Raw genomic sequence first — 13,507 nt, 5'->3', positions numbered from 1 at the left:
TGTAGAGTGCATTGGCATAGAGTGTTGCAGAGTATAGTGGTTATAGAGTGGAGAGGCATTTAGTGCAGTTACATTGAATTCAGGGACGTACAATGCAGCGTTGTAAAATGCAGTGGGTAGGTTAGAGTGGTGCATAGTAGAGTGGAGTGGCGCTGAGTGGACTGGCGTAGAGTAGACTAGAGTGGTATATGGAGCAGTGGCATAGAGTACAGTACTGTACAGTGGAGTAGAGTTGAATGATGTAGAGGGCAGTGGCACAGAGTCGAGTGCAGTGGTGTAGAGCAGAGCAGCATAAAGTGGTGCAAAGTAGAATATGGTGCCGTAGCATGCAGTGGCATAGAGTGGAGTAGTACATGGAAGAATTGCATAGAGTTCAGTGGTAGAGAGTGCAGTGTTGCAGAGTAGAATGTCAGAGTGCAGTGATGTAGAGTGGAGTAGAATGGCATAGACAGCAGTGGCTTAGAGTGCAGTGATGCAGAGAAGAGTGCACTGGTGTAGAGTGCAGTGGTTAAGGTTAGAGGGGCATAGAGTTCAGTGGTGTGGAGTTGTGCAGAGTGGAGTAGAATGGTGTAGAGTGCAGTGGCATAGAGTAGCTTATTTTAGAGTAGAGTGAAGTGGCATTGAGTGGAGTGGTGCAGAGTAGAGTGCAATTGCGTAGAGCGGCATATAGTATAATGGCATAAAGTGGTGTAGAGTGCAGAGGTGCAGAATAGATTAGAGTGGTGTACAGTGAATTGGCGTAGAGTGCAGGGGCATAGACTTGAGTCTTACAGAGCAACGTGCATTGACGTACAGTGTATTGACATAGAGTGCAGTGGCATAGAGTGCACTGTTGCAGAGTGATGTAGAGTACTCTGGCGCAGGCTGGAGTTGTGCAGAAATTGGTGTGGCCTAGACGGAAGTGGTGTTGAGGGCAGTGGCGAAGAGTGTAGTGGTGTGGAGTGGCAAAGAGTGCATTGGCAAAGAATAGAGTGGTACAGGGTAGAGTGGCGTAGAGTGGAGTGGTGCAGAGTGCAGTGGTGTGGAGTGGTATAAAGTGGAGTGGTGCAGAATAGAGTTTTGTGGTATGGAGTAGTGCAGAGTAGGAGGACAGGCCTTTGCTCAGATAGCACCCTAGGCAGAATCAAATGTGATGCCCCTTTTGCCCCACTTTTCGCCCTAGTTGTAGCTTGTAAATTGAGATACACAAGGAGCAAACTATTATCTCCATTAATGTAGCAAATATGTGTTTTCTGTGCATGCTGGTAATTAAAGGCCTGTATGTATATATAGGGAGGAGTAACAAAACTACAACGTTTAGGCACCAAAGAAAAATGGTAGAACTAAATAAAATACCACCAGTCGTGTAGCACAGTAGTTTCTTATTTGTCAGCATTATGTGACCAGAAAGATGCAAAATGACTCATGTTGAGAAAACAATAATTGAAATTTAGTGTTTTAGAGGTTCAGCTAACCCTGACTGAGACCTTCACTGCCTAGCTGTCTCCCGTCCTACCTGCCCATTTCTTCCTTGCTGCTACTACTAAGTAAAATGGAACTATGGGGTTGGCAATGTAGAGTTGAGGGCGTGGACTTTTGTTTTCCGGGTCAGATCTTGGCTGTTTACATAAATTTGCCCACTCCTCCCCATAAAGGGAGACCTTTAGTCATCAGGTCCTTGAATCAGGCGATACTTCCTATCACCACCACATGAAACCAGCAATCGGGTCCTGGTGATCACCAGGATAGTATGAAAGAAAAACAACGCAGTGGGAAAAACAAACCAACCCAATCCCCGTATTGTGGGTGACCCACGACGACCAAAAATCACATCTGGTGTACTGAAGGATTTATCGGGGGAAGGAAAAAGGGAAATTGAAGATGTCTACAAGTGCTCCCCCTCTTAATAGAGGCCCACCAAGTACCCCCGTACACCTGACCACCAAACCACTGCTTGGGTGCCTGGTTCGGTGACTTGTCTGAGGCCACAGCACGAGAACAGAGCCGCAGTGGTTTTGATCTTCTTGCCGTTCACCAGCTTCCTTCTCCATTCCGGTTCTCCGTTCCTCCAGTGATGAGCTGGCCAGTAGTGATCCTTATCTGTTACTCAATTGTTTCTCCTGTTCCCACCATATCCAGCCAGCGTCCTTTCAGGCGTCCGGTTGTCCTCCTGCTAGAATTCCTGCGCTGAATCTCCATGCTGCCTCTTCCTCCTTCCTCCCGCCGCACATCCCATAGGCAGACTCCGTCGCCTTTTTACCCAAATAGGTTGTATCCAGGGCCGAGTTGCAACCAACAACTAGAACAATAGTTTTTCCCGTCTCATGCCCCTGGGGTCCACGTCTGAGCTGCTGTTCCCCATATCGTCACTCCTCCGGTCACATGCAGTTTTACCAATAAAACTATACCGTGCACAGACAAAAAAATGTGGAAATTGCATCATCTAGTGTAATGAGTTGGTTTGATCATATTAAAGTACTTGTTTCAAACACACTACAGAAATAACAAAATATGTGCTTCATTTGTTCTTTATTCTGATATATTCTGAAACACATACACGGTTAATGTTGTAGTGCTAAAAAAAAAACTCTTTCCTACCCCCAGTATCCAGCAAGATTATCACATAAATCCTCTCACTTTGAAGTCAGAGAAAGAAAAGAAAAGAAAAAAAACTTCAGAAGACAGCGCCTGACATTTGACCTCAGTCTTTGAATACACAGCAAATGTGATGAGATAAGAACAAGATTTGCCAGCCTGTGTGCAGAAAGGGGGCGCTCGAAAGGATACTGTAAATAAGGTTTGGGCAAGGGAAGGCACAAACTCAAGCTGGACAGCCAGCAAATGGAAAGCAAGAATATGTGAGTTACAAACATGCAGAATGCATTCCTAGGTCAGCTTTATGAATGTCCCCAAGATGTCTTTAGCAAACCCTACAGCTGTAGGCTGCAACCTAAAAAGTAAGGGAAAAATGATAACTAGGCATTCTGTTAACCCAAGCAATCAAGCCACTCAACCAGAAACCCCAAATCCGCACTCTTGGAGAAAAACATGAAAGCAAGAGCTAAGATGTCCACAGTTTATTTACAGTTTAAGAAGCACATGACAAAGCAGTTTCAATATTTATGACGATTAATAATCAAACTTGGCAATAATCCATCATTAATGATCATACAAAATTGAAGTCAGTTTTGTCTGTTTTGTGGTACCCACAGTATCAGGTTCTAGGTTCAACTTGCTATATTTGTTCGTTCTGGGTAGCCGTCTAATGGCCAGGCTTATACTCCAAGTGCCGGTGACCAACTCTTTCCATTCTCAGCCAACCCTGCTATTTGATATCTCAAGAGCTGCAGTTGCAAATCATCTTGTTACAACTCATCCCTCAATTCCAGCTCCTTTTTGACCAGTGGGGGAACACCATTGATGACGCTTTAGCACTGTTTTTCATTTTGCATAACATACATACTACTCTGTACTACATACACATATACATACTGTGATTTCATGTTGATTGAGCATAGTTAATGTGTGGTCATGTTAAGTTAGCCATGGTTATTGTAGGCCTCAGATTAAATGTTTCAATCTAGCATGAAAATGTGTCTTTAGATAATGAGTTCTTCCTCTCATTCCAGGAGGCAACCTACAGTAGTCAATAGAATGTTACAAATGTTTTGGTTCCTGTCAGAGTGGTTTCTGTGTTTTTTACAGAGTGCTGAATAATGAATTTCTACACCTATGCCTGGGACAGGCTGACTGTGATGTACCTTCCTGCTATGAGATACCCCTTGAAGGTCATGCAGCATAAATCTTCTACTGTGTGATAGCTGGAAAGAAGTGTGAAACAGTCTTATCAGGGAATGTTCCATTCTGATTGGCCTCCTTTCCTTGGGAATTGTACAAAGTGTTGCATCTCGTTGAGAATTGTATGTTAAAATTCAGTGTTTTAATTCTGCGATACTGAGCTAGTTAGAGATTCAGATCTCCTTTCTACTTTCTTGGGATCAGAAGCCCTACTCCTCTCCAGCTGAAAGAGTTAGACTTCAGATAAAAAAACAATTCTCACTTACCTGACTGAACTGTTTCTGTCTTTCAGAGGCCTTATTTGCTTATACCGCCTGCTTGACTTCTCTCATGGATTTTCCCCATTTTCTTTAGCTTAGCATGGTAGGGAATCTCCCCTTTAATGGAAATTTTATTTGCTCCATTTAACTCCATGAAAACCTTTAGCAGTTTTCCTTGTATTAGCTAATTTTGAACTGATTTGAATTACAATTAGAAGACATTTATGCACTGACCATTTTATCTCTGATAACATTTAACGATTTGAGTTTGTAACTTTGCTAATCTGCTAATAAACCTTAATGGTTGCAAATTTACTACTCTGTCATCCTTATGGGCCTAATGTAATTCACTTTTATTGATGTAATTTTAATATGTGGATGTCAAATCTAATCCATAAAGATCCATCCGCTCAAGTGCAACTTGTACTTGAGTTTGCACCAACAAAAGGTGCAAATACCATCCAGCTGAAACACCATTATCATGCACCTGATTCTGAGATTACTGCCCATATCAATGCGACTTTTTTTCACCTCAGTTCCTTTCTTTTTTTCCAGGCAACGGTGTGTGAATCAAAGTCACCCGCTGTTGATCTGATGGCTTTCTTGAAGGTGGAGGCCTCTTTAATTAGCCCCTGAAGAGGTTCTGATTGGCTTATTCAAGAGCCACAATCTAATCACAGGTGTTTGAATTTGCACCCTTTGTTCTAACTTTGCACTTTCACTTGGTGGGCTTCACAGTGCTTTCTGACACCACTTCGGACTGAGCGACCCACTTTTGTTCTTGTGGCTCCTACCACCATTTTGCCTTTTGTTGCGCACCTCGGTGTGTATCCTCTGGGCACCTGGGCTCTCAGCCATTGTTAACCATCTGACCCTTTAGACTCTCTGCATGAGTAGACCTTTGTGAAAACCAGGTAAAGAAACCACATAGGTGAATAAAGACAAAGAAGGGAGCACAATTAGGCAGATTGGAGGGGAGAAAGTATGTTGTGAGGGCCGAAGTTGTGACTGCAGGAACAGGCGGCACGAAAGGGAGTTCTGGAGGGTTGATGGCAGTCTGTGGCAATAAGGGAAAGCTGAGGTCCTTAGTATTTAGGGAGAGTGGGGGTGTGTAAGAGTAATAAAAGTGGGCCAGAGTGCAAGACTGGGGGAACTAGAGGTAAGGGTAACTAGGAGCCACTAAGGGACAGTCTACGGGAGCAGTGAAATAGGCGGTTGTGGCAGACCAGAGAGAGAAGGCAGCCTGTAGCTATTTGAAAGAGCAGACCTATGAAGGAAATACAAAAAATGGATCAGAAGTGTGTGTGGGGGAGGGGTCTCTAACACAATGCATGACACCAACAATGCCAGTTTCCACATGACCACCAGGACCTTTCTTCTTTCTCATCAACAATCATCTAGACCAGGAATGCCGTTCTTTCATGCTCTCTAATCCAAGAACAGTAGTATTGTGCTATCTCACACACTATTATAGTCACCAGGTGGCCTATGCCATCTCTAGGGCTGCAGTTCAGTTGGGTGCCATATCCTGAGGGTGAGGTTCCTGGAGGGTGAGGGACATCATCAGTGGGTTGTTAGGCATGAAGGTGTAGAGGAACTGGATGGCAGAATGTGGCCCATTGGATGTCATGACCTTGTTGGTGTGTGGGGGGTCTCTCCTAGGCTTATGGAGCTGTCTGTATATCAGGTTTGTTTATTGACAGGATGGTGCTGATAGCCTATTCTTTGCTGTGCAGACCTGAAATTCCTGGAGGTCAGTCATCGACAAATAGAGCCTTTTCCTGTGATGTGTTGTGAAACCAGGGAATGGAGACGGATTCCTTGCGTTTTCTAGGGACCATCTCGTTGGTGGTTGTCTTCGAAGTGCACAGGATCTCGTGCTGTTGTCTGCCATTCTGGAGAGATGGCTGATCATGAGGCTTGTCTGCCTTTTGATATCACGGTGGCCTCACACTACCAACATTCTTCTGGGTTGTGATGGAGCCTGAAGACTATACCATTCCCTAGTAACTCCAAACACTATCTGGGATTCCTCAAAGCTCACTGGGAAGGGCCTTGGGCCCACTGGATTATTCCAGCTGGAGAGAGGGTCTAGTGTTGCTACACAATTTCAGCTATTCCCAGCCTGTAGCAGTTTAAATGCCTGCACAGCACTTACCTTACCACCAGTTGCCTATGGAGAATGTGTCAGCCGCAATACTCCTGATACAGTAGATGTGGGGCGGAGCTTTGTGACTTCTTTCAAATGGTATGAATGTACTCCTGGATAGCAGCATATTACTACACAATCATCTACACTCTGTCCCCGGTTTTGGAGGGACCCATAACATTTTAAACTTAGATGATATCACTGCATATACCAGATGAAACCAGTGCCACAAAACAAGGGATGTGCATACTTTGTTGAGCGTGAGTGCACTTCTGGCCAAGCAAGATATAGCTCTATGTGGAGATCAGCATTCACAGGCATGTCAAAGACATAGTTAAGAGATATGGGCCCTAATTCTGAGTCTGACGGGCGGCGGAGGCCGCCCGCCAGACTTCCCCCCTCCGAAATACCGCTCCGCGGTCGAAATACCGCTCCGCGGTCGAAATACCGCTCCGCGGTCGAAAGACCGCGGAGGGTATTCCGAGTTTTCCCCTGGGCTGGCGGGCGGTCTTCGCAAGACCGCCCGCCAGCCCAGGGGAAAACTCCCTTCCCACGATGACGCCGGCTCGTAATAGAGCCGGCGGAGTGGGAAGGTGCGACGGGTGCAGTTGCACCCGTCGCGTATTTCAGTGTCTGCTTTGCAGACACTGAAATACTTTTAGGGGCCCTCTTACGGGGGCCCCTGCCGTGCCCATGCCATAGGCATGGGCACGGCAGGGGCCCCCAGGGGCCCCGTGACTCCCCCTCCCGCCATCCGGTTCCCGGCGGGAGAACCGCCAGGAACTGGATGGCGGGAGGGGGAGTCGGAATCCTCCATGGCTGCGGAGCGCGCTCCGCAGCCATGGAGGATTCCTACGAGCGGCGGAAAGTCAGCGGGAGACCGCTGGCTTTCCGCGTCTGACCGCGGCTAAACCGCCGCGGTCAGAATGCTCGTAGGAGCACCGCCAGCCTGTTGGCGGTGCTCCCGTGGTCGGTGGCCCTGGCGGCCACCGACCGCCAGGGTCGGAATGACCCGCATGGTCTGGAGCATGAAAATGGAGGAACCAGTCTATCAATCACAGGGATGCTCAAATAATTACAAAGCCATGGGAGTCCTGGAATGAACATTTTCAATTGGATGTGTTATAATAACACAGACCTATACATTAAGTGGGTTAAAAAATCATTAAAAAAATAGTTGATTAAAAATTCTCAGTAGGGCTGATGCAGTAAAATACCCTACGTGATAAATTATTAAATTTATAACTTAGAGAGACAGTCTTCTTGTGGCACTTTAATTAAGCTAGCCCACATCAAACATTTACTGTGAAACTAATCTCGATGATGATTCTAGTAATTAAGTAAATTCAAAAGATTATCTACTGTCTTATACCACATTTGTGAGCTGTTCAAGTGACAAGTTCATAAAGACGAAAATTAACTATTTTTATTTAAAATATTTGAATGGTAAATTTCAGCCCTGCTATATGGATTCCTGTGAGCTATGGATTATCTTAGTGGCTTAAATCAAATCATTTTTAAAAAGCACCTCATCGTTTAAAACACCTTTTAAGTCAGTATTTGACTCAAAAGATGTGCTGTATACATATAAATTGTGATATGGTTACTCAACTGTTAGAAATTTGCGAACCATTGAAGCGCAATCAAGATATTATGTCTACCCATTGATCTTAATCAATGTTGACACGATAACCTTTCTTATGAGGTAGACAGTTTTAGATTGGAAAACTCAGAAATGTTCTTTTGAAAAGAGCATACCAATAAATGATAAAAAAAAGCAAAAATAAATTTGTTAAACAGCTGAGAAATAGGTTTATTTATAAGTTGCTGACCTTTTCCGTTTTTAAATATAAAATATATATGTATTCATTTTGGTTGCATGTACATTTGGTCTCTTTCCAGTTTCCTCCTTCCCAATCGTCACTTATCCTGCTGATGTTCAGAAAAATTACCACACTCCGTCCTGGCCAATCGAGCAGAAAAGCTCAGATTTCAGGCGACACAATGCGAAAAGGCCGCCACAAGTTGTCCCTTCTTTGGCATATAATGAAGCTGATATGTCACTCTCCAATAGGTGACTCCTGCAGGATGCAATGGATTTCATGGAACACTGGACGGTCTTTGGTTTCTCGTCTCCAGCAGCTGAGCATTAACTTGTATATAGCGTCTGGGCAGATGGTGGGCTGTGGAAGGTAAATCTTAAACATGCAAAAAAGAAAGTTAGTAATAAAAAGAACAAACATTTTGTAATATCTGTTTTGAAGATTATGAACTCTAATGGATGGTGAGCAAACTGGAAAAGGTTCTTACCTTGTATAATGATCTTTCTGGTCAGTGATCTATCTTTCCACGGATTCTTCACGTTTTATAATGGCCCAGGCACCAGACTAGATGTGGACACTCTTGCAATAGCTCCCCAGTGTTGGAAGATGGTGCAGTATTACTCTTGGATCGATTCTGAGTTATCCCCAGGGTGGGACACTATAGAGCAGTATAAGGCACCACTGTAAGTGAATTTTGACCTTCTGGTAATAAATCCATAAGGCCAATCACCAGAATGGGGATGAGAAAGAGTCTGTGAGGAACCTGTGGGTAGACAGAGTATCCATCAGAAAGATCACTGCCAAATTCAAATTGCCTTGTCCTTTGATGGATTCTTCTACCAGAAGATTGGTCATCTTGTGAATCGGTACCAGAACAATACCTCTAAGGTGGTAGTTGCAGCACAGACCTGGCAAAATTCCAGACAAATGTCCAGAATAGGAAGACTACTGAACAACACTGAAGAAGCAACCTTCAGAATTTTCCTTATGTGTGCACAGTGATCCTTCATGGCAAGGTGTAGACCAACTTAATACAGAGGACAATCCAACAGCAAATCATCCTCATTCCTGGTACAGCAAAGCTAAGAAACTGCTTTGCCAACACAAAGGTTCAGAGTCCTGCAAATGTTAAAACTCAGAGCCCTATTAGGGTCTAAGGGATGCAGCCTTTTCTTTTCCTAGACAGTATGTGGAGAAGGGAGGAACAGCAATGTGGTAATGAACTCCATTGACAGGAAACAAATAGAAGAGTGCCAAGATAGCTTACTTTTCAGCATTCAAAAGGCCAGGAATCCTAACACTTGCAGGACTGTCAGAGCCAGAAGATACATTCTGTGCAACATGAAACTGAGAAACCACCTTTGGCAGAAAGAAACCCTTTTTTCAAAGCACCTGCTTGTCTGGGAAGATTTAGATTACTGTAGGAGGAAGAGAAAGGGCTGCAGCTTGCTAATACTGCAAGAAGAACCAACAGCGATAAGGAACACCATCTCAAATATAAGTTGCTTCAATATGCAGCATATGTTGAACTCATGAAAAAAGTCAGCACCGAGTTAAGATTCAATGGAGCTTAATGTATGGAGGAGGTTGAAACATACGGCTCAGACTCTTCATAAAAGTCATCCCATCATGTGATTTGAACAAGGAAGACTGATCCGAAATGAAGAAAAGCAGATATAAATGTTTTTTTATGGATCCTAGAGTGAAGCCTTGATAGGCCAAAGAAAGTGTAGACCTCAAAACAAAAAACAACTATGCCTTGACCAGGTCACATTAAATATCAGGATACAAGTTCATGAAACATGACTTTCATAATAAACCATTTGTTGGGGGTAGTAAGCAGTGAGTATGACTTCCACAACCTCCAAGGGCAAACCAAATGCCACTCGATTGCTTTTTTCAATCTTAAAGTACAAAGGTGGAGACTGGAGGTTCAAATGATGAAGCTGTCCTCTCCGAACAAAAGAGGAGGCCAAACAGGGAAACAGAACATCGCCAAACTGCATACTACTAAAGGCCTAGTCCAAGGCAGTCAGAATCATCTGTGCACAGCACTGTGAGCTTCCTCAGACCTCGAGGAACCATGAGAATGCGTGGTATCGCATCGTGCAACCCCATTTCACATGGAGCATACTCCCCGGAGCCCTTGCAAGGGAAACTGCAGGGTGCAGGTCAATGCATAGTGGGTGTTTTCCTTTTTCTGTGAGCGTCAAAACGGTCCACCTTGGGCAATCCACAGAGGGCAGTGATCAAGAAAACCACATCCTGATGGAGACACCAGATGTGATTGGCAAGATGAAACCTTCTTTGGTCTTCAGCTTGTACATTCAGAGATCCTGACAGGTGATTCAGGGACAGCAAAATATTGAGTTTCTGCCCAGCACCATAACGTCAGTGCATTCAAGCACAGGTGATGAGACCCCCCTGCAAAACACCTCCACCCCTAAATCCCTCCCTAGTTTTTGGGAGGACCGCATCGAGGTTGTTGTGTCTGTGACCTGCCCATCCAAAGAAAAAAGGTAGACATTCCTTGGTAACCAACCAAATCACCCATAATAACTCAACACAGCAAACAGATTGATGTGGCACCTCTATTCATCTACAAATGTACGAAGCAGATCTATTAACCCTAATTAACCAGTGCAGTTGTGTAAAACAAAATCAATGGTTCATTCTGGGCAATTAAATAACTGAATTGCTATAGAAATAATTCAGCTGTTATCCAAAAAACAAGCTCACATATTGAACACATAGACAGAGGGGTAACTTTCAAAAGATCAGGACAGTGTCAGGGACAAATTAGAGGCATAGCAACCTAGTAAGGGAGGTATGCAGGGGCTCAAAAGTGAAAGGCCTACAGGTAGGCGTGCAGTGCTTAGAAATTATTAATTCATGGCAATGAATGATTCAAGATAAGGACTTTGCATCTTCATCGATTCTAGATGCCACCATCCAGCCGAGGGATGAGTCAGTCATGACACAGGCAAATGCCCACGGATGACAGAAAGGCTTCCCGCAAGTCAGATGATCTAGAACCAGCTACCACTGCAGTTTCCCAGACACACTGAGGAAAATTTGAATCCGGTCTGTAAGCATCCCCAGGGCTGAACACTCTGAAAATGGAGGCACCACTGCAGAGTTGATTTTGGCCACAGTATGTGGGTGAACCCCAATGCAGAAGGATGGGGGCATAACATGAAATACAATTGGTGATCAACTGAACAAATTTTAGTTCTGAAACCTGATATGATATTATTATAACAGTGACTTATTCATAATATTTGCCTCAACAACCAAGTTGTCAGAGCGAAACGAGTCGCCAGTGGGTATATGTACACATTCTTGATAAAATTAAGATAAAAGCATAAACCACTACTGAACCTATGCCTACTAAGAATGAAAGAATACCACAAAACCATTCTGTAAAGTACGCAAAAGGCCAGGACTCATTGAGTAGAAAGAAATGCGTTGAAAGCAACTGTGTAGAATACCTCCTCAATGAAGAGAAGGCATAGCATGGATTGGAAGTGGCACTTGGAGTAAATGATCAAAAACTCCAGGTTGAAGAGCAAGGTGGTGCTGGTGAAATAGCTTCAACAGCCAGTCATTGAGGTACAGGAGAATGTGTATCTGCCTCTTGTAAATATGGACAGCAAAAGATGACACTGCCTTCGTAAAAACCTGAGGTTCGAGATAAGAGCGAAGCTGATTACTGCAACTTGGTGGTGAGTGGAGCCTACCACATGCTCAATTTGAAGCTTTAGGATTGTTATACGTAAATCTGTTTTTTGCAGCTCGGTTTGGAAGGCCAAAAAAACTTGAGCAGGGATAGCATCTTGAACTTCTTCTTGTGGAGGAAAGAATCTGGAATGCATTGATCCTAAGAACCTGGTCCTACTTGGGGACCAAAAAAGTATAGGAAGTAGCACTTCTGGTCAAGTTTCACCTTTCTTCAGCTATGTGGCTCTCTTGTTTCTCAGAGACCACACCTCGTTGAGCATAATCCTAGCATAGTCAGCTGACATAACAGAACAAACCGGAGTGATGTACTGAGGAGGTTCCTACAAGGGAAAGGGGTCACTATTCTGTTTTACAGTTTGAATGGCACAATGTTCTGATGTATTAGCCTGCTCCTGTGCTGCAAAATGAGACATACCTGCTCTCCCACAGGAAGCACATACTAGAACAATGGTGAACTAAAGAGGTTGTAACCTAGTGGAGAAATAGAGGAAGACAGCTGCTTCTAAAGCTGCAGTACCTTGCCTTTAGCACTGCTAAATTCCCTGAAGTTTCAAAAAAGTGCTGTGTCTGCGGCACATGCTTTTTAGGATGCCGCTGATAATGGAGCTGCCTAACACCCCCAAATCTCTGGAATTTCCAGTACTGCTCTTTGAGCTGATAGGCCAAATATGCTAAACCAGGTGAGGGAGCCATGTCCTGGCGAAACATTAAATGTTCCGGAGCTGGGTCATTCACTCACCAAATAACCAGGTGTTTTTGAAAAGTATATCAATTAGGTTCACCAGGATGTCACTATAATCCAAGAGGAATGCATTTAAGTGTTTCTGTGGATGTCAACGGAAGAGCCCATCAGACGGGTCACAGAATTGGACCTGTCCAATCTACAATGAGAATCTGTTTGGCTGTGTCCTGCCTTTTTTCACAAGCGAACAAAAAACATCAACTGGTCCGGGGCATAACCTGCCACCAGTTGAGCCAGCGCCCAATGTGCATGGAAGCAGCACAGCAGCAACCAGATGGCCTTGGAAGAGTGACTACCAAAGGAGTAGGTCTATCAACATAGCATTAATCCACTTAGACTCCTGTGAGGATGGAGTGGGGTGGAAATAGTATGAGCTGTTCTTAGAGGAGGTAGGCTGCACATATAGACTATAAGGAGAAGGATGAGCAGAAAATAATTTGCAATCATTAGGCTCTGGCCTAAGGCACCTAGCTACCTGACAGGGTACCAAACGTACAGTAGGGCCAGAAGGTGCACAGGAGGGGGGCAGAACGGAGCAGAAGACTTTGAGTATAACTTGCATGAAGGCCATAATCTGCTGAAGGTTAATCAATGGATGAAGAAACTTCGTACACTACTTCTCAAGCACTGCAATTAACTCTAATGGTGACGTTCACACTGGAGTCAGAGAACGATGCCTCTGGCTTTCGGACCTATCCCAAGAACAGGTCAGTGCTAGGAAGGAGGGATTGAAGTGGAGGGCTCTATGTGGAAATTTGCTTGTGATCCTTCTTGAACTTTTTTTCAGAAGGCTTCCCATAGGAGTGCTCTCACATCAATGACTTACCTACTGAAGGTGATCTAGAGCGGGAACTGTCCCAATGGTCCTGGGCCTTTGCCTGGAAGAACGTGGCTTCCCTCTCTTTAATTTCTTTGGGTTGCATGAGGCCATTCTTACCTCAAGAACCGGAGTCTAAACACCAAAGGCCTGTGTTATGGTGATCGGAAACTGACTTGTTTTTTACACTAATGGCAC

At 44.3% G+C, this 13,507-nt stretch overlaps 1 protein-coding gene across 2 annotated transcripts in view; it reads right to left on the bottom strand.

Moving 5' to 3' along the window:
- Positions 1 to 7,970: 7,970 nt before the first annotated feature.
- The window catches only part of DDR2 (discoidin domain receptor tyrosine kinase 2), a 737,021-nt gene continuing 731,484 nt past the window's right edge, over positions 7,971 to 13,507 (bottom strand). For both annotated transcript variants that reach the window (XM_069231100.1, XM_069231101.1), the window contains one exon: positions 7,971 to 8,384. In XM_069231100.1, the coding sequence (XP_069087201.1) occupies positions 8,247 to 8,384 (138 nt within the window). In that variant the 3' untranslated portion in view covers positions 7,971 to 8,246. The remainder of the gene's footprint in view (positions 8,385 to 13,507) is intronic.

Source organism: Pleurodeles waltl, chromosome 4_2, assembly GCF_031143425.1.
Source record: "Pleurodeles waltl isolate 20211129_DDA chromosome 4_2, aPleWal1.hap1.20221129, whole genome shotgun sequence".
NCBI classification, from domain to species: Eukaryota; Metazoa; Chordata; class Amphibia; order Caudata; family Salamandridae; genus Pleurodeles; species Pleurodeles waltl.
The sequence above is the reverse complement of the archived record's forward strand: the minus strand, read 5'-3'. Positions and strand labels throughout refer to the sequence as shown.